The sequence below is a fragment of the Copadichromis virginalis genome, linkage group LG5 (genome assembly GCF_057382275.1).
Source record: "Copadichromis virginalis isolate Kocher_CV1m ecotype Utaka linkage group LG5, C_Virginalis_male_GT1.1, whole genome shotgun sequence".
Classification (NCBI taxonomy): Eukaryota; Metazoa; Chordata; class Actinopteri; order Cichliformes; family Cichlidae; genus Copadichromis; species Copadichromis virginalis.
This window is the reverse complement of record NC_140622.1, coordinates 16,917,266-16,937,428: the sequence shown is the minus strand read 5'-3', so window position 1 is coordinate 16,937,428 and position 20,163 is coordinate 16,917,266. Positions and strand designations below refer to the sequence as shown.

At 41.4% G+C, this 20,163-nt stretch overlaps 1 protein-coding gene across 1 annotated transcript in view; it reads left to right on the top strand.

Moving 5' to 3' along the window:
• LOC146709237 (arf-GAP with coiled-coil, ANK repeat and PH domain-containing protein 3-like) overlaps positions 1-20,163 on the top strand; it is a 61,038-nt gene that overhangs the window by 31,156 nt on the left and 9,719 nt on the right. The window contains exons 2-17 of the mRNA XM_085456258.1: positions 776-833; positions 4,873-4,992; positions 5,349-5,402; positions 8,181-8,239; positions 8,531-8,714; positions 8,881-8,925; positions 9,038-9,133; positions 9,275-9,349; positions 10,690-10,701; positions 15,665-15,777; positions 16,088-16,139; positions 16,347-16,447; positions 16,569-16,680; positions 16,799-17,031; positions 19,802-19,871; positions 20,053-20,147. Of these exons, the coding sequence (XP_085312384.1) occupies positions 776-833; positions 4,873-4,992; positions 5,349-5,402; positions 8,181-8,239; positions 8,531-8,714; positions 8,881-8,925; positions 9,038-9,133; positions 9,275-9,349; positions 10,690-10,701; positions 15,665-15,777; positions 16,088-16,139; positions 16,347-16,447; positions 16,569-16,680; positions 16,799-17,031; positions 19,802-19,871; positions 20,053-20,147 (1,479 nt within the window). The remainder of the gene's footprint in view (positions 1-775; positions 834-4,872; positions 4,993-5,348; positions 5,403-8,180; positions 8,240-8,530; positions 8,715-8,880; positions 8,926-9,037; positions 9,134-9,274; positions 9,350-10,689; positions 10,702-15,664; positions 15,778-16,087; positions 16,140-16,346; positions 16,448-16,568; positions 16,681-16,798; positions 17,032-19,801; positions 19,872-20,052; positions 20,148-20,163) is intronic.

Here is a 20,163-nt window from a genome sequence, read left to right as displayed (position 1 = left end):
GGTGTAAAAGGGCTGAAGGAGCGGGTGGGGTTGAGATTATATGATGAGGTCATCATCTCCTGTGATTTATGGTTTCAGCACGTGATGGGTGGGACGCTGGCTTCTGCGCAAATGCTCCTGATGATCTTTGAAGACTGAACATGGGAAAATGAGATTAAAAGTATTAATTGAAAAATATTATCCTATGAATCTGGGCCAATACCATGTAATTCTAAAATGCTGGTACCAAATATAAGCTCCTCTGTATTGTTGCTGCCTCTTTTATCACCTCACCTCTTTCATACTTAAGTGCGGGCCGATATGTGATCTTACATTGATTTAGTTTGGCTTTTTTCATTGATTTTACAGCTCAGCAGTGGTTACTAATCTTCCAGAGTGATGCCTTTGTCAATCTGATTATCAGGATTAATGTTTAAGTGTGTGAGACTGATATATGGTGACCGATTGCAGCATGGTACAGCTTTACACTGTGATTTTTAAGCCATGTCTTCACATCTGACCTTCCTCTGTTCTGTTTCTTTTAGGTGTTTTCTTTTAGAGCCACAGCCAGTTTAAACTTTTCACCGATATATATGTTTTTTGGGGTTTTTTCTTATTATTCACTCTGATAATGTGGCTTACCGCTAATCCAAGAATCTCTCTGAAACAAGAGTTTAAATCATCCGATTGTGGCTGTAATATTTGTTTTTAGGTTAAGCTGTGGCTCCTTTTCTCAGAAATGGCATTAGTGAAAATCATTTCTGAGTAACCGCCTGACTTTGTGTTCTCTCTACAGGGCTGGAATTGATGATGTGGAGACAGATGTGGTAGAAATTGAAGCGAAGCTCGATAAGGTATGAATCCTTCTAACATGTGGACTGTGCTTCTCATTAAAAGATAAAGTCAGCTGATCCATAAGGGAAAAAAAATCACGTGTCCATTTCTTTCAGTGGTTAGAACACTTTAAACAGGGCATTAGTGGAATTCATTGGCTTTGTTTGAATGCTAAACGCCACCAGATGGGGAGGTTTTCTATGAGTAGTACTTTAGAGTCTACGCTGTAATCAGTTTTCTGTATCGCTGTCTTTCTCGCTCTGCATGTCTGCAGTTCACACACTTGTTATTTAAATGTCAGAGCTATTTAAATAATGAAAACACTCCAGACAGTTAATTAAATGCAGTGGGTTCATGCACCGAACAAGAGGCTGCCCGTTTACAGGGAGAAAAGACTGATTAATGCCAGCGAGGTTGCAAGTAGTAGAAAAGGCTCACATAGTGCAGTTTATTACATTAGTGTGCGCTGAATTTCCCTTTTTTTTTATACAACAATTTATGAGACATGAATTAAAGCACTTTACTTTATTCCATCTCATTTGTTGCTTATGCCTGACAACAAGAAGGTCCTGGGTTTGAATCCTCCCGCTGGCTGGGGCCTTTCTGTTTGGATTTTGCATGTTGTCTCCATGTCTGCCTGGGTACTCGCCGGGTACTCTGACTTCTCCCCACATACCAAAGATGTGCTTGGATTAAGTTAACTGGAGATTCTAAATTAGCTGTAGGTGTGAATGTGAGCGTGTCACAGGGTGCCCACAAAGATGGGCTCCAGTCCCCCTGTGACTATGAATTGGTCAAGCAGAAGAAAATGGATGGATGGATCACTCTGCCCTGAAGTGCAATTTGCCTGAACACAGGAGGTGTTAATTTTAAAGCTGCCGTAGAGACCAAAACTAGGAGGTATATTTATTTTATACATATATTACAGTTCATACTCATGCAGCATTTCATAGTACTATCAGTCAGGTAGCTATATTTGTTTGCCAGAATGAGCCCAGCAAACATACACTATTTGGACAAAAGTACTGCACCTCTTAATCTCTGAATTCAGATGTTTTCGGTTCTATTGCCACATGTGTCTAAAATCAATCAGCTAGCCAATGAAAGAATGGGACGTTCACTGTATTTGAGTGTGGTACTGTAATAGGAGGCAACTACTGGAACAAGTCAAGTATTTTCCCTCCTTGATATTCCACAATCAGCTGTAAGTGGTATTACTTGCAAAGTTGATCTCTTTAGGGATGACAGACACTCAAAAAAGTGGCAGAACACATCAACTTACAGGGTAGGGCCACCGAGTGTGAGGCATAAAAGTTGCCAGCTCTCTTTTGACTCAAGATCTGCAGAGTTCAAACCTCCTCTGGCATCAACATCAGCACAAACACCGATGTTAATACCAAACATGTATCAGCTCCTGTATGTGGCCCAGTACTTTTCTCCACATAGTATATAACAGAATAATTTAGAAAAAGAAGCTTAAGGTAACTCCATAAGTGTAGGCATTCGCATCAGCATCACTGTGATCAGGCTCTGTTCTCTATGGTATTAGTGAGAGGTTAAAGGTTTAAAGGCAAATGGAACGACTGGAATAAATTTTATAGCTGTATCAAACCTAATTAGCTACAGAGATAACTCTTGATGGACCGGATGACTGTCTTGAGGAAGTGAGCTGAAAGGCTTCTTCAGATAAACTAATAGACGTGGAAGTCAAAGAGAATTTAGAGTGGGAGATTGTGTTACTGCAGCTTCTTTCTTCTTCTCTCTGAAGGTGAATCTGAGACAGTTCTTCAAACATCAAACAGCCTGCAGACATAATGAAATGTGGATTAACAAACCTCAGTGTGAACACCTAAGTTTGTTTAAATAATAAAGTTATTATTTAGATGGTTTTGACTTACTTAATATTAAAGTTCATCATTAAGGAGTAATGTGAATAGAGCCCCTTGCTCTCTACACATATAAACATTCCTGCCACCAACTGATAATGCAGGACCTTATGAACTCTGAACTCCAGTTCAGCCTCACTGAAAACTGAAAAGCGTCAGAGGAGATATATTTCCACCAGGGAGGTTTGTTCTGTTCAGCAGGAGTCCTCCACCTGCCCTGAAGCTATCTGTGGTGACAGCAAAGGCTTTCAGGCAAGGACATGGACATGACTGATGAAAGCTGAATCTCTCTGACAAGTGTGAAAACATTTAGTGCTGTCCGTCGGCTAACTGGAATACTGAAATGTTGCTGTTATTGAGAGAACACTAACAGTACTCAGAAACATTTCTAATTAGTTAAAATATTAAAATTCACATTCTTCACCTCATTGCTCAGCAATTCTGCAGTTACGCTGCAAATACAGTATACTGTTATTGTTTGGGTCAATTAACACAGCAAGGTCTGTCGTGTGGCACCAGATGTGGCATTTTGGCTCCAACTCATTTATTATATCCAGACACACAGCTTGTCCCTCTAATGGCCATCCTCAGACCCCTGGGGGGTTCAGGCCTGCACTCAATGAGATCACATTCCCTACATCAACCAATTTGTTGACATATATGTTGTCAGACCAGCCTGGGAGGAGCAGCAGCATCGTGCTTCTTTGGAGTTTCTACAGATTCCTAAAAATGCTGTTAAAATTTGGACTGCATTATGCATCTTAGAAAACATACTGTGTGAACATGAGTGTGAACATTTGGCAACTGATGCTTTTGATCCCAGCAGCCTGTTTTAGCAGCGTTCATGCGGCTGCAGCCCTTACTGTCAGCCACCCAGTAAACCACAGTCACATACAGACAACCTTGGGAACGCTTGCACCAAATGTGATAATTAAAGGTTTACTACACTCTCTCTTAAGCAACCCCCAACCCCACCCCTTTCCAGCAGACACAAACACACACATGTTGTGTTTCGGCATAAGTGCATTGGTAATGACAGTGTAACTTTCTGCACCTTATCATATTACTTGCAAAACGGGAAAGCAGTCACAGTGAAAGTCATGATGTGGCATTCTACTGTCTGCGCTTGTTAATTTACATTTTGTTTAGAATTTCAGTTTACCCTGACATGACTTTGGCTGCATACTATATTATACAATATACTATATTATTTAATTCTCAATGTTGTGTATTGACTCCCAAAGCTTTTTAATACCTAAAGTCTGCTTATCAAGGTTGTATCAACGCTAGTGCCTTGGCTCTGAGGTTAGTCACATTTCTATGAAATTTGGTACTTGAATACATTTGTCTTTGGAGATTCCCCTTCTAGCGCCAACTTAAACTTTAGTAAAAACATCCGTAAAAACATTAACGAGCAGTAAGTTTGCTAATTGCATCTGTCTTTATATTGCTTGCATTAAGCTTTTTTTTTTGCAACAATGTATATTTCAGATATTTCACAGGAAAATGTTTATTTCTTATTTTTTTCAGCAGTAGATTTAAATTGTTTCCAATTCTGTCATAATGCTTAGCAAAAAGGTGATCCAGCCATAAATAAACATTGAGGCACCTCAGAATGCCATGATGACCTCTTCATGCTGTGTAGTGCCATCAAGTGTGTTTTGCAAGAGCTTGCACTCTACTTTTGGAAAATATTGCAGTCACGCAACCTTGCATCTGTCAGTAGAGTTGCACAACACAGAGCTAATTAGAGGAAATTTCAAACACTTGCTATTTATTATGTACCAAGTTGTAAGTAAGTTGGTGTGTGGGATTTGGGACGCCGCTTTAATCATAGTTATGCAATACAGTCAGTGGCCTTTGATCATCTTCTTCATTTCCATCTTTTCATTTGCTCATTTAGTTACTTTCTTAATAAATACATGCTTCTCAGTTGGATTCCTGACACAGCAGCTTCAGTAAGGCCTGCGCTGGCCTCCAAAATTAATATTATTCCAAATTTGAGCATCCTCTTGCATTCAGCATGTGAGCAAAAGATTCTTATAGGCTTTGTTTGATTTACGTCATCATTTTGACTATTAATATCCTCACATCTCATTGTATAAAAAGTCTTTAAATAGAAAGTGTTCTTGTTTTGGGGGCATTAAAGTGATGTTTTTACACCTCCCATTAGTTGGTGAAGCTATGCAGCGGGATGATCGAGGCCGGCAGGGCCTATGTCAGCGCTAACAAGCTCTTTGTTAACGGCATCAGAGACCTGTCCCAGCAGTGCAAGAAAGAGGAGATGATATCGGTGAGTAGAAGCAAGGATATCTTCAACACGGAGTTCAGATTCACTGAGTAATATTTGAGTGCCAGCTTCTTAGCAACTGACTTCTCCTCTGTCTTTGACTTGGACATTCCTGCATGCATTCCTCCAGTTGTTGTGTGCATGGAAGAGGTGACCTGATTTGAACAGGAGACGTTTACACTAAAACTTTACATGCCTGCAAGCATATAGACCTGAAACTGACTTTATAGTTTTTTAGGAAGGCATTTGGTCTCTGTTTCCTGTGTAATGTGTACTCATGTATAGATAAGTTGTTATGTGAGAAAGATTTTGACGTTCATATGGAAATCCATGCTTACACTGTGCACTCTACATCACAGGAATGCCTTGAAAAGTGTGGCGAAAGCCTCCAAGAAATGGTCAATTACCACACGGTAAGACACATCTGCACACACACGCGCACAGACATACTGTATGTTGTAGCCACAGGTGAGAGGTTGAGGTACAGCCCAGGTCTTCTGACATAAATGTAACAGATCTGAAGCTTTCTGTTTTTTATTCCACAGAGTGTGAGTTATCTCTTAGATAAATCTTCTTCAGTTGCACGGTTCTGTTATGATCTCCAACTTCACCTTTTTAAAGTCAAATCAAATCAAATCTCTGCTTATTACATAGGATCCATTAGCCACATCAGACCAATAATTTCCTCTTTTTTTTATAGACGCGGTGTACTCTTTTCCTTTCTATCCATTACAAGTTATGTAATGTCTGCAGTCCTTGCTTATATTACATAGAGCACCAATTTTATGAACGCTGTTTCTTTTCCACTGCCCTTTCACACCATCTCAATGCATCCTCTGTGACGCCTTTTTTCTTGCTTTCCTTTCATTCACCCTTCTAAAGAGTGTTTGTTTAGCAGATTTTGTGAATAAACAAGGGAAGGAAAAAATAAAGGTTAAATTTCTTTGCTAACTTACACTTCCCTGCATCTTATCTACTAACATAGTCCCACGGTTTGCTGTGCCGTCACCCTCATGGAGAAGCTTCAGTTCCCTGAAATATGAGAAGAGGACCAACAGCCATCTCTCTTACACATCCATCATGATGAGGATGATGTGAGGAAGAGATATGAGAAAGAGAATCAAGGAGATGTGTTAGCCTAATAAAAAGCAGCCTTAGTGTCTTTACTTAACCAATCAGTGCCTGTTCCTAAGGCTTTTCAGCTGTCGAGCATAAACAAGGGCATTCAAAAGAAAAACGGATCTCTCAGTAAATTATATAAGCAAATGTGTTTACATTCAAACATGGATCAGTCTCAGCAACAGATTAGGAAGCTTAAAAAAGTGAAACTGAGCAGATTTCTTTTTTTTTTAAAATATTGTCATTTGAGTACCTGTTGACAGCATTGTGCGATTTTCTATACTGTGATATATTTCTGTTGATGATCACTGTTCTTATTTGGCCACAAGCAAAAAAGAGCTTTGGCTTTCCATCCCAGGTACAAGAGGGATGGCTGATGGGGCACGGAGACACGGAGGATCTCTGAATTTCAAGAGAATTGCATGAGGAAATTGAGTGCTGACATCATGTAGGTTGGGCTGGGTGGAGCCCAAGGCATTATAATCAAGTGCAGGCCTGAGTGGAACATTTGGATTAGTTTCTATCAGATGTACAGAAATTGTTTTGGGTTTCATTTCTTACACCCCGTTTTGGAGACTGTCACTATTTTGCTCAACACAATTCAGCGTTGTGCCAGTGCAGTCTGATGACACATCATTTATTAAAAATGTTCTCAGGTAGTTTTCCATTTTCAGCATTTTAATGATGAATGCATGGTAGTACCTCCAAACAATCCCTGGTTCTGTCAAGGGCAGGAGACACAAATCCCCTTTGGGATTGCTTCAGAAAGGGCATTCGGCGTACATCCGGCCAAATCAAACATGCGCCCCCGCAGTGATGACCTCTTGTTAATAAGGGAGCAGGTGAAAGTAGCTTTCTTAAGCATGAATCCATGGTGTGAAAGGATTATACTTCATTTTATTGGGATTATGGGTTATTTCCTCACAATTTCTTAATGATTTATTTTAAATTGTTTATTAGTCACAGAGGGGAACTAGAGGATAATAGATTAATTTCAGTTTAGATTTCAGTTTAGTTAGTTGAGCTGAGTTTAAGGTAAATATTCTCAAAATATCTCGTCATTCTTAGAACAAACGTAATACTTTTATACATTATCTGCTGACTAAAATAATGTAGTCATTTAATTGTGGCTATTTATTGTTGCACTAATTAAACATTGATTGAAGTGTTTCCAGTGAAAGGAGACATGGGAGGAGTTGCAAAGTCTTTCCTCCTTATTTTAAGAATCCATTGCACAATACTTAAAAGACAGGCTCTGCGGGAAGTTCACACATGCTTATGAAGGAATAAATCATTCTATTGCTTGACGTTGTCCACTTCAAATTTCCACACTGAGCGTGCTCTACATTTGCAGAATGACAAGCCACCTCAAGCAAAAAATCGGAGTCTCATCCGCCGTGTGTTATCAGGCCCTGCAGAGATGTCATGTGGTTGGAGGCTTACATGTACACTAAGCCCATAATCCTCAATGTGTATGCTTGCAAACTAGGGATTGCTATAGAAAGTTTAATCCATAGGATACCAAAAGTGATTGTTGTGTACACTGTCCGCATGCGCGTGATTATAAAGCAATTACTGTAAGTCTCTGCGTCTGCGTGAGCTTGTGTGCACGTGTGTTGCACAAAGATAAATCAACAAGGCACACGGTTTCCTTAATATAGTCTAGGATAATATCAACAGCAGTGGCTGGAATATAAAAATGGAAACAAACTCACTTCCTATAGTGGAGAGAAGAGTTGGTTAAAATGCATGAGAAGTGGAGGAAAGAGAGCATGAGACAGTCAGGAAATGGAATCCCATACTTAACAGGAAGTAAAATGTGGGCTCAAATATTGCTAAAAATCTACTGAGGCGGTAGCTGAGTGTGTTCACGTGTGTGCTCGCTTTTCTCATTTCCTTCAGCTCCTCTCTGCTTGTGGCTGAAGCCGTTAAAGTAGTCACATGAAAGGGATCATAATGCCATCTTGTGCCCAGATCGGAGAACTACAGATTTTCAGCTGTATTCATTGCTTGCTCTTTAACTGCTGTGCACTGTATCTCACATGATATCTCTTCCTTCCATCTGCTCGCAGATTTTGTTTGACCAGGCTCAGAGGTCCATCAAACAGCAGCTTCACACCTTCATTAAAGAGTGAGTATCACATCACATTTGAGTAGATTTAAGCACTTAAGAGAGGTGAGGACAAGTGAACAAGATGTTAAACCACTAGCTATATGAAGACTAGATGTCTGTTTTTATAAGTAACTTCATGTTTTAAGATTTCTATCTAGTCCCTTAATTGTTGTGTTAAGTGTGCATTTTTGTACTCACGTGCAGAAATCTCCCAATAATAACAGAAATTAAGAATTTCGATCTCACCGTTTCTGATTTGGCCAAAAATCTGTGAATTCTTACCTTTGTGCTTCATGGTGCTTGTACCAGGGATATACGGAAGTTCAAGGATACCAAGAAGCAGTTTGATCGAGTGCGTGAGGACATGGAGCTGGCGCAGGTGAAGAACGCGCAGGCACCCAGGAACAAGGTGCATGAGGCGGAGGAGGCGACGCAGGCTCTCATCCTCAGCCGCAAAGCTTTTCGGCACCTGGCCCTGGACTATGTGCTACAGGTGAGGCACACAGAACATAGACTCTACTTGTTATTACTAGTGTTTTCCAATAGGTGGCACTGTGAGTCAACTTCTGTTGAACCCATGCACAGACTCTTGATCTGCTCTCAGATCTCTCCTGTACGTCTAAAATGTAGAATTTTCTTTTTCTCTTCGTTTCTGGCAGATTAATGTGCTTCAAGCCAAGAAGAAGTTTGAAATCCTGGATGCAGTGAGTGACTCGGATCCATCTGTATCGTCACATAATTATACATATACAACATATATGTATACCTGTGCAGTGTGTTTTAACTTTGTCATTTGACTTCCTTTGTCTGCTACAGATGCTGTCATTCATGCGAGCCCAGTATACTTTGTTCCAACAAGGCTTTAACATCTTGGATGAGATTGACCCCTATATGAAAAAACTGGCTGCACAGGTAAACAAAACAAGCAAACCTAAAACATAATAACGAAACCATACCATGTGATTTCTAGTTTCATTGTCCTTTAATTTTACAAACATATTTTATTTTTCACTCACTGCTCCTGCTGCATATGTGATCTTGTCTTCTATGCAGCTAGATCAGCTGGTCATTGACTCGGCTGTGGAGAAGAGGGAGCTGGAGCACAAACACGCCCTCATCCAGCAGAGAGTGAGACACCATCACAGCTCTTATCTTTGAGCCCACATTGCCATAACAGTTCATCCCTGTGTCGTTTTCTTCCAAGGAAAACTAGGGCAACCTTACCGTCCACTTCTTATGCTTACTTTTCCCTGGACCAGCATCATTATGATGAAATAGGAGCAACACCAGCACAGGGATGTTAGATACACCGACTCAGGGACAAGCAGCCATCCACCGAGACCGCTTGAGGGTGATGAGACAAGAAACAAACTACTGGAGAGAGATCATTCGTAATGATGCTAATAGATCAGAATACAAAATAAACAGAATGCGTGGAGACTCTACATCATCTGTATTTTCATAAATACTAAAGCTTAGCCTTTTCACGACTATTTCCAGCTTCTCTTTTTGCAGCCACTGCACAGGTCTGTGCAGATTCTCCTGTAGGAGCATAGGAGGACTTGCACTGATAGTGAAATCTGAAGTGCTCATCAGATATTGTCTATGCTGACCAGAATGTTAGATATGTTTCCTTAAAGGTTGCTGAAAGGAATTTCTTTTTGTCATTTAGCATGACAGTCACCACCTAATTCAGTAGAAGTTCAATAAAAGAAAAGTGGTATGTAACTGGCAGCATTAAAATAACAAAGCGAAACAGATCTTACAGAGACCACAGATGCCTTCATGAGGAAAACAAAGCCTTGAACTATTTATGTTTGTTTAGTAAATGCCACTGTCCTGTTTACTGTCTAAGGTTTGCGAGACACTGATAGACGGCATTCTGCGTTTTGCGTTCAGGATTACAGTAAGAACAAGTCCCCTAAACATGCACGGCTCACTCCGCTGGAAGAAAAGCAACTCTTTAACCATCCCCACCCCCGCAGTAGCCACACACATGCACAGATGCATAAAAAAAATCATCCATCTGTTGCCAGAAGAAATGCCAAAAGCATGCCTGTTTTTCTGCCAGAGGCCCTTCCCTCCAGTCAATTTAGTTGCCCAGGGAAGGCATCCTGCCAGACTCGACGAACAGCTTTGTGCATGGATTAATGACCTTTCAGCAACTCGTCCTTTTTAATCCATAAAACGTGCATTGAATTGTGCCACTGGGCTTCATTTCTGATGGTTTTAGAAAAATAACGCTTCACGTGTAACATGCTGTAGTAGATCAAGAACAGCTGTTTTATGTGTATTTCTCAGGAGCTCTCTGATGTCGCCCGCTTGTGACACTCATCAGTTGCACATATTTATTCTTATTTAGTTTGTTCTGGTGAAATTAACGCAGTCATGTTCCTCCTCTAATGCATTTCTTCCCCCTCTCTCACTCTCTCTCTTCGCTGTGTCCTTGCTTGGCCTCTTCCTCACAGACTCTGATGCAGGTGAGTTTGTTTTTTGTTTTTTTTCTCTCGTCTGTACCTTAACCTTGGCTTACTGGTTAAAATGAACCACATATATGTTACATTTTTTTTTGATTTGGGTTTTAAAAGAAAAAAAATGTGTGGAACATTGCAGTAATGGACGGTTCAAGAAACACAGACCTGCTTTGCAATTGTTAGCCCGTATTTTGACCGGGCCTGTTTGGCTCTAGGTGTCAGGTTTCTTGTGTCGACTGGTATAGGTTTTCAGCTGATCCTTGAAGTTTGTACTCTAGCTCTCAAGGGCACATTGTCTGGAAATTAAAAATAAAATGAAAGTAATCTCACTTTCCTGAAAACCTGTAAATTTTCCTGCCCCAGAAGATCTTTGTCTACCAGTCATTGTGTATGTGTAGCAGTGGTAGTAGTTGTTTCACCAGCTCGACTGATGCATAAATCAGTGTGCCTTTTTGTAAGCATAAAGCGAGACTGTGTTTGCGTGGGAGAGACGTTAACGTCAGTATTTGTCTGAAGGCGCTGACGCGTGTCACACCGATGTGCCCTTCTTGAAATTTCTAGCACAGACTTCCTCTTAAACAGTTTTTATAAGAGTGTAAGACTCTAAAATAAGTCACCAAAACAACACAGATTATTATATTCAATTGTTAAATAAATCATTACAGTCTGTGTGTAAAAATATCAAAGCGAAGTGGTGATGATCTGATGATCAAACATCTGTCTATCACCAACACAGTGCCAGCACTGTTTTTTGGAGCCAGCTCTGCCTTTTTGGTGTCTTTGCAGAACCAATCCTCATTCTGACAGGTCAGAAAACCTAAAGTTACAACTGCCAGCTTACAGCCAAAGTCAACAGATGGCATTAAGATGCACAGCCGGGTCTTGAATGTGAAGGCAAGCAATGGAAAAAGATGAAGAGAGAAAAAAAGTGAAAGATCCAGACAACAGGGCGAGACAGATGACGGAGGCCGTCTCTCTCAAAGAGGGAAAAACTCAAAGCTCTTTCAAATCAGATGTCTGGTCTTTCTCAGGAAGTGCTTTTATCAAGAAAAAAACCTGTAGTTACACGAAGACAGAAAAAGCATCACTGCATCAAGAATTTAAAGAGAAAACACTGCCACGAGCCATTTCAATTTATTTTTCCCCACTGAACACTGACGTCTGTTGTTTCTGATATTCCTTCCATATGCAAATGTAGTAGTGTGGGAAGGGGCGCTATGAGACGGCAGAAGCTGTGAATTATAGATGCAATGCATTCTTTATTAACAGTAACTTCAGCACTCAGGGTAAAAATAAGACCGATTCATGGAAGTAGTTAAGCCTGCCTGCTTTATTTGCAGAGAAGTTAATAAGGGATGAGCACAGATAAATATATTAGTGTGGGGTTATGTGAAAGGGGCATTGTTGGCATTAGGATGAAGCAGAAACAGTAATCAGGTGATGAGTGAGAGACCATTTTAGCCATTGCATACTTACACAGTGGGTTCTTCTTCATTACCTCGCGCTTCCTTTGATTGCCCCGGCGGCTCCCTCCCCATCTCAGCCCGTCCTCCTGCACAGATCACACGCTCCCTCGTGCCTTTCTTTCACAGCAGCTCTTTTTTGTGTGTGTGCAGAACATCATTGTGGCTCCCTGGGGAACCAGGGCCTCAACTCTCTCCTCCTTCATTGTCACCACTTTTAACTGTACAACATTTTTAAATCAAGCAAACGCAAAAACACCAGAAAAAAACTAGGGTGTTTACTAAACATTTCCTTAACCGCCTTTATCAATAAATTGCCCAAACTATATCCATTTGTAACACATGTTTGCTTGCAGCGTATTAGGATGAGGTATTTTTTCGTAATAATTTTCTGCTGACTGGTGACAACTGCCGAGGTGTCCCTGTGGTTGATGGTCCCAAACAGGCTCACGACCTTCCTGACAGAAAAGGCAGTTAAAAAAAACATATCTTCAGACTTCGTTTATCTAGTGACTGCTCAGGCTGGGCACCTGTAAAAGCAGTACTTTTCTGTAGGAGCTGCGTTACACAGGTGTTGTTTCAGCTCAGTGTGCGTTGCGTGTCTGTGGTGTGATGTGTTATTACTTAACATGAAGACAATTGCCTGGAATGTTATTCACTATATGCAAATTATCACATGCAGTTTACCTCCAAATGTATGGAAATGTTTCAACATGTCTTACACAGCCTTACTGGTATGTTGCCAAAATTGCATGTTCAGGGTCTCTTTTGTTATGCAGCCTCCTGTTCCTTTAAGCTACTTGTGCACTGCATTCTTGAACAGTCCTGGCTAATTGAAGGTTGTAAGACAGGAGGGGGCATAAATATTTGTATAAAGCTACGCATTATTCTGTGTGTTAGAATTAAGGGCTTCCTTTTGACTCGTAACACTTGTGACTTGTGACAGCTGCAGTGCTTCCAAACAAAAGGTGCTTTTAGGGGGGGAAAAGAGCTGTGTTGTTATTGTTATTGCACATCTTCAGTTTGTATAGCGACTGCTCAGGCTTGGCACCTTTAAAAAAAAAAGTAAAAACTTCTTTGTAGGAATTGTTGTTAGACAGGTGCCGTTCCACTTCAGTGGGTGCCTTATTAAAGGGCTTTACCTGGAATTCACTATATGCAAATACTTGTATTTGTAATATACATATACATATGGAACTGGTTCAACATGTCTCATACAGCCTCACTGCTATGTTTTGGGCCCACTGTTTGACTCAGTGCCATTATGCAGCTCGATGAGTCTTTGGGCTACTTGTGCGCTACATTCTTGCATTACCCATTATCCTCAGCACATTTCCTGTTGTTTTATGATTTAAAACTAAATGCAAAAGCTGATGAATGAGCTCTTTTTAGTCTTCAAAGAGACACGTGGAGTAACATACAAAGTCTGACCAGCACAGGCCCATGGGCTCAGTGTCCTCCTAAGTCATGCTGGGTGCCGCAATTGCTGCAGAATCACTAAACTACTGTGAATGTAATAATAAAACTGAGCTTGCACTGCAATAACTTATCAGTGATTCAATTCAGATTATACTGTAAGGTAAAAACCCTAAAATATTAGAAAGAACAATCACACATTCCCCATGAGCAAGTACTTGGCGACCTTGGGAAGGAAAAGCTCCCTTTTAGCAGGAAGAAACCACTGATGGAACCACAGGAGCAGGGACTGGTTGGGTGTGAGAGGAAAGAGAAGAGCACAGAGGGAGGCAGCACAAAAGGCAAACTACTGGAGAGTCAGAGTTTAAGAATTGCTAATGATTAAATGCTGTAGTTAAAAGACAGAGTGACCAAGTGCATCATGGGAAGCCCCCAGCAGCAGAAGCTTATGTGTGTTTAAGTTTTTCATTACTAAATTGTATCAATTAGTGTAACTTATAATTGAAGCGTATCAGTAGAATTCAGCTGCGGGGTTCACAGTGACTTAATAGGGCAGTTTGGCTCAGTGGCGCTATGCAGCCTCCAGCGCCTTTGGGCTAGTCGCTGCATTCTTGCGCGGTCCCGGCTGATTTAAGGTGGGAAGAGGGTGCTCCGGGCTGGTGTTTGGGGAGCAATAATGTCAGCTTGATTAAGCAGGAAAAAGTTTTAGAGCTGCAGACAGATGGAAAACTAACTCCCACAGAAGACGCTGAAAGGGCAGCCTTAAATCGCGGGTGGGGCGGGGATGAGGTATGGCTACGTTTAGGGCCTCACATGCAGCAGGAAAATGAAACGTTTGATCTTCAGCAGGCGCTGCAGGGGTCATCCCCGCGGGGCGCGAGGACACGGTGACAGCTGTATGCTAATGTGCGCCCGCGCCGGGTCCACGCGGCCGGAGGAGCGGCACGAGCCTGTCGCTGTTCCTCTTTGACAGTGTGTGTCTGGACTCGCATGAGGAGCACATTTGTCTCCTTTATCATCATTTATTTATGAATTTAAGCTTTTATTTTCCTGTCGACATCGTAATGCTGCTGGATGTCAATGTGATAAAGATGAAGATACTTGGCATGCTGAGCTACACGCTGGTGAGCTTTTATTTATTTATTTAACCTGAAGTTTTGATGAGAGCTTCTGTTCGACTCTTGTACGCTGTGTTCCTTTTTCCATTGGTGAACAGACAACAGGTTTAAAAGTTTAAAATGCAACAATTAGCTGCATGAGGGAAAACTGGAGTTAAGGGAAATGCCAACACGGGTGTTCCTCCAAATGTTCTTCTGTCTTTTATTCTGTAAAGTTGGTGCAAAAACGCCCAGTTGGAGAGCCTACAACTAGCCTGCTGCTCTCCAGCAAATGTTGCGCATAAGTGGCTCTTGAATCACTTGGAAACACCTCCAGGTGTTTGGCCGGTGGAGAACCAAGCTGTTGTACCACATCACATCATGTTTTTGCTTTCTAGGGCCTGCATGTTTTGGAAGAATTGTTGCTGAAGAATTTTGTGTTATTATAGTACCTCCGTGTCACATGGCAGTTCACCTACTTATCTTATGTCTGAATCCGTTCGTTTCAGTGAATGGGAGGTGACTTTGTGGCAAGGAATCAGTGAAAAGGCTTTTATGCTTTTAACAAAGCTAAAGGAAAGTGGAAAATTACAGGGTTTCCCTGAGTAGAAAGTATGTGTGCCTACTAGTCTGCCATATGTTTAGTACTCCCTCAGATCAAAGTGTCACCTAAGATAAGCAAACCTGAGCCTCGGCTCTCATTTCACAATCTGTGTGCTTTTGTTCTTCACTTCGCTGAACAGGTGGCATCTGACTTTAGAGACCCTTCTTGGCTAATCTTAGATATACAAATAGGTACAAAAGGTTTAGCTGAATGGTCGAGAAATCCTGACACAATCTTTAAATGTAAACTAATCGTGTTGTAGAGAGGACACTGATTATTGAGGAGGCACGGCTATTGTATGAGCCCGCGATAAGGTTACGCAGACATTTGTTGTGGACTTTACGCTCATTGTTTCACACAAATAATTACTTCATATGTTCTCTTCACAGGATTTTTCCTATGATGACCCTAAGCTGGAATTCAATGTGGATGCACCCAATGGTGTGGTTATGGAGGGCTACCTCTTTAAGAGGGCCAGCAATGCATTCAAGACCTGGAATAGGTAAAATGGAAAGTTACGATATATAACAAAATAGAATCGAGGTTAGCTTACAAATCAGCCATAACCTGTTCATATGGAAAATACACTAATGTGACAAGATGGGGGTAAAAAGCTCATCTTTCTAACTTTATTGCCTGTGAGCTCTCAGATTTCTATGTAGAATAACTGAAGAAGGAATGTGCTTTGTTGAGCTCTACTAAGTTAGTCGATTTCATTCCATTGGTTCAGTACTGAAAGTAGACTTCAGCATTTGAGTCAGCCTATCTCTGTCACTCTAACAATCTGATTTCATACCTTCAACCCCCTCCAGGCGGTGGTTTTCTATACAAAACAGCCAGCTGGTCTACCAAAAGAAACTCAAGGTACACTCTAATTTTGTAAATGTAAATCTACCGTTTTGGGGTCCTTATGCTAGGATTTTGTCACCACTCCAGCTAACCTACACAGTTTAGAGTTCTGAATTCTATTTGCCACCATTTGTATAATAGCAGGTCAACCAGTGTCTTGTCTTTCCTGTCGATCCTGTCACTAAGCTTTGTTTTTCTGGCACTCCCCTTTTTCAATGGCAGGATTCTTTGACAGTGGTTGTTGAGGATTTGAGGTTGTGCTCAGTCAAACCATGTGAAGATAATGAGAGGCGGTTCTGCTTTGAGGTGGTTTCACCCACTAAGTAAGTGTGTGTATTTCACTCCAGAATAAGCTCAACTTTATTTTTTTTCAGATTGCAACAGACTTAAGCTAAAATATTAAACAGATAAAGATGTTTATAACTAGTTTCTATAAACCTTTAGGAGCTGCATGCTGCAGGCTGAGTCTGAGAAGCTGAGGCAGGCATGGATCCAGGCTGTCCAGGCAAGCATCGCTTCTGCTTACAAGGACATCACCGACAACTATTACATCGAGGTGAAAACAAACACATAACCCAATACAATAACACTTACACAATCCTGTAATGCAAGCCTTTATTTTTCCTTAGATTTGATCAAGTCTCCATCGCTAACTTGTAACTCCATCTTCACAGCGATTGGACCGGACTGCCTCACCCTCCACCAGCAGCATTGACTCTGCCAGTGAACCCAGAGAGAGAGGAGAGAGGGCTGATAAGGGAGTTCGGGGAGGAGGAGAAAGCCTCCTCCAGCGGGTGCAGAGCCTGCCAGGCAATGAGCTGTGCAGTGACTGTGGCCAAACGGCTCCCTGCTGGGCTTCTATCAACCTGGGAGTGCTGCTCTGCATTGAGTGCTCAGGGATCCACAGGTGACTGTACACTAAGGGCTGCAGTTATTGTGCAACAATCACACAGACCCTGTGGACTGTAAATCTTTTAAAGACACCGAAATACATGATGTAGGAGGCAGTCAAAATAAACAAGAAGTGAGCCATTTATTTTGGCTGACTTCCAACAGGTGAAGCCACAAAGGGGAGCTCACGCAAGCAAACAAACTGAATACACAGACAGCATGACAAAGAACATAGATGAGACTAAGGCTATAAGTAAACAGAAATTCAAACATATAATGAAGGTCTAAAAAGAAATTAGGAGCTCAGAAGTATACTAACACAATCTAAATGATTGACCCCATCCTCATTCCCCTGCTAGGTTGCACTCACACAGCCCTCAATAACCTTATACAGAGCATTACATTCATAACTTTTTTCTAGTTTGTGACTACATTGTAGAAGTGGTGACACACGTCTGCTCACATATTTATTTGATTACTTAACTTGTTATTGAGGAAGCGTTGGAGAACGGTTTTGAGCATGGGTGACAATCATACCACATGCATACGTGGTCAAATCAAACTGAATGCCTGCAGTGAACAAACTGGACTTTAAACCTGCTTTGTCAGTTTGTTTTCTCTGGTGAGTTTTTCTTGATTGCCCAACCTTAAAATGAAACTGTCCTAGTTTAGTAAGGCTATTTACAAAAAAAAGGTGTTCCTTTCCAGAGAAGAGAACAACACGTCACATGTGACTGACATTTGCCCTGCTTCTGCTTGTTTTTAACACATGCCTGTTTAATCTTCTGCATTCAAGCATCCCGTTACATTCACGTCCACACAAGTGTATCAGTTCTTTTTTGATATGTCAAACTTTCCATCATGTACAGTGGGGCAAAAAAGTATTTAGTCAGCCACCGATTGTGCAAGTTCCCCCACTTAAAATGATGACAGAGGTCAGTAATTTGCACCAGAGGTACACTTCAACTGTGAGAGACAGAATGTGAAAAAAAAATCCATGAATCCACATGGTAGGATTTGTAAAGAATTTATTCGTAAATCAGGGTGGAAAATAAGTATTTGGTCAATAACAAAAATACAACTCAATACTTTGTAACATAACCTTTGTTGGCAATAACAGAGGTCAAACGTTTACTATAGGTCTTTACCAGGTTTGCACACACAGTAGCTGGTATTTTGGCCCATTCCTCCATGCAGATCTTCTCGAGAGCAGTGATGTTTTGGGGCTGTCGCCGAGCAACACGGACTTTCAACTCCCGCCACAGATTTTCTATGGGGTTGAGGTCTGGAGACTGGCTAGGCCACTCCAGGACTTTCAAATGCTTCTTACGGAGCCACTCCTTTGTTGCCCGGGCGGTGTGTTTTGGATCATTGTCATGTTGGAAGACCCAGCCTCGTTTCATCTTCAAAGTTCTCACTGATGGAAGGAGGTTTTGGCTCAAAATCTCACGATACATGGCCCCATTCATTCTGTCCTTAACACGGATCAGTCGTCCTGTCCCCTTGGCAGAAAAACAGCCCCATAGCATGATGTTTCCACCCCCATGCTTCACAGTAGGTATGGTGTTCTTGGGATGCAACTCAGTATTCTTCTTCCTCCAAACACGACGAGTTGAGTTTATACCAAAAAGTTCTACTTTGGTTTCATCTGACCACATGACATTCTCCCAATCCTCTGCTGTATCATCCATGTGCTCTCTGGCAAACTTCAGACGGGCCTGGACATGCACTGGCTTCAGCAGCGGAACACGTCTGGCACTGCGGGATTTGATTCCCTGCCGTTGTAGTGTGTTACTGATGGTGACCTTTGTTACTTTGGTCCCAGCTCTCTGCAGGTCATTCACCAGGTCCCCCCGTGTGGTTCTGGGATCTTTGCTCACCGTTCTCATGATCATTTTGACCCCACGGGATGAGATCTTGCGTGGAGCCCCAGATCGAGGGAGATTATCAGTGGTCTTGTATGTCTTCCATTTTCTGATGATTGCTCCCACTGTTGATTTTTTCACACCAAGCTGCTTGCCTATTGTAGATTCACTCTTCCCAGTCTGGTGCAGGTCTACAATACTTTTCCTGGTGTCCTTCGAAAGCTCTTTGGTCTTGGCCATGGCGGAGTTTGGAGTCTGACTGTTTGAGGCTGTGGACAGGTGTCTTTTATACAGATGATGAGTTCAAACAGGTGCCATTCATACAGGTAACGAGTGGGGGACAGAAAAGCGTCTTACAGAAGACGTTACAGGTCTGTGAGAGTCAGAGATTTTCCTTGTTTGAGGTGACCAAATACTTATTTTCCACCCTGATTTACGAATAAATTCTTTACAAATCCTACCATGTGGATTCATGGATTTTTTTTTTTTTTTTCCACATTCTGTCTCTCACAGTTGAAGTGTACCTCTGGTGCAAATTACTGACCTCTGTCATCATTTTAAGTGGGGGAACTTGCACAATCGGTGGCTGACTAAATACTTTTTTGCCCCACTGTAGCCTTATCAGTCAAAACTGTATCCATAAAAAGGCTGGCTGCACTAGAATTAAAATTAAATAAATGTATATGTAATACTAATAAGAAAAAAAGCACAAATCTATGGTTTTTCATACTGGATTTGTCGCGTTTGTGTATATTTTAAGTAATAAGACAATACTGTTTTTACTCCAGGGTCTTATGAGCATAGCTTCAGACATCTGCCGCCCCAAGCAGTTTAAATAAAAGTAGCAAAAGTAAGATTGTGCTAAGTTCTTCCAGTTGGATAAAAACTCTTTTTAAAGTCTCTTTTTCTTGTTTCTTTCAGGAGTTTAGGGGTCCATTTCTCTAAAGTGCGTTCACTGACGTTAGACTCGTGGGAGCCAGAATTACTTAAGGTGCGCCTTCTTAACGCTTTGCCTACAGCTCATCTTCCCTCTGCCATGCTTTTTCCTCCCAGCAGAGTTACACGTCTTATTCCTTTAGTTCATTGCTAATGCAATTTTAATTAGCCCTTTTAAAAAAATGTTCACTTTCCGTGTTGTCTCTCTCATGTTTGTTCTCTCATCTTATATTTAGCTGATGTGTGAATTGGGGAATACTGTGATCAACCAGATTTATGAGGGATCCTGTGAAGAACTCGGAGCAAAAAAACCAGGCCCCTCCAGTTCAAGGTCAGTTTCTATCCAG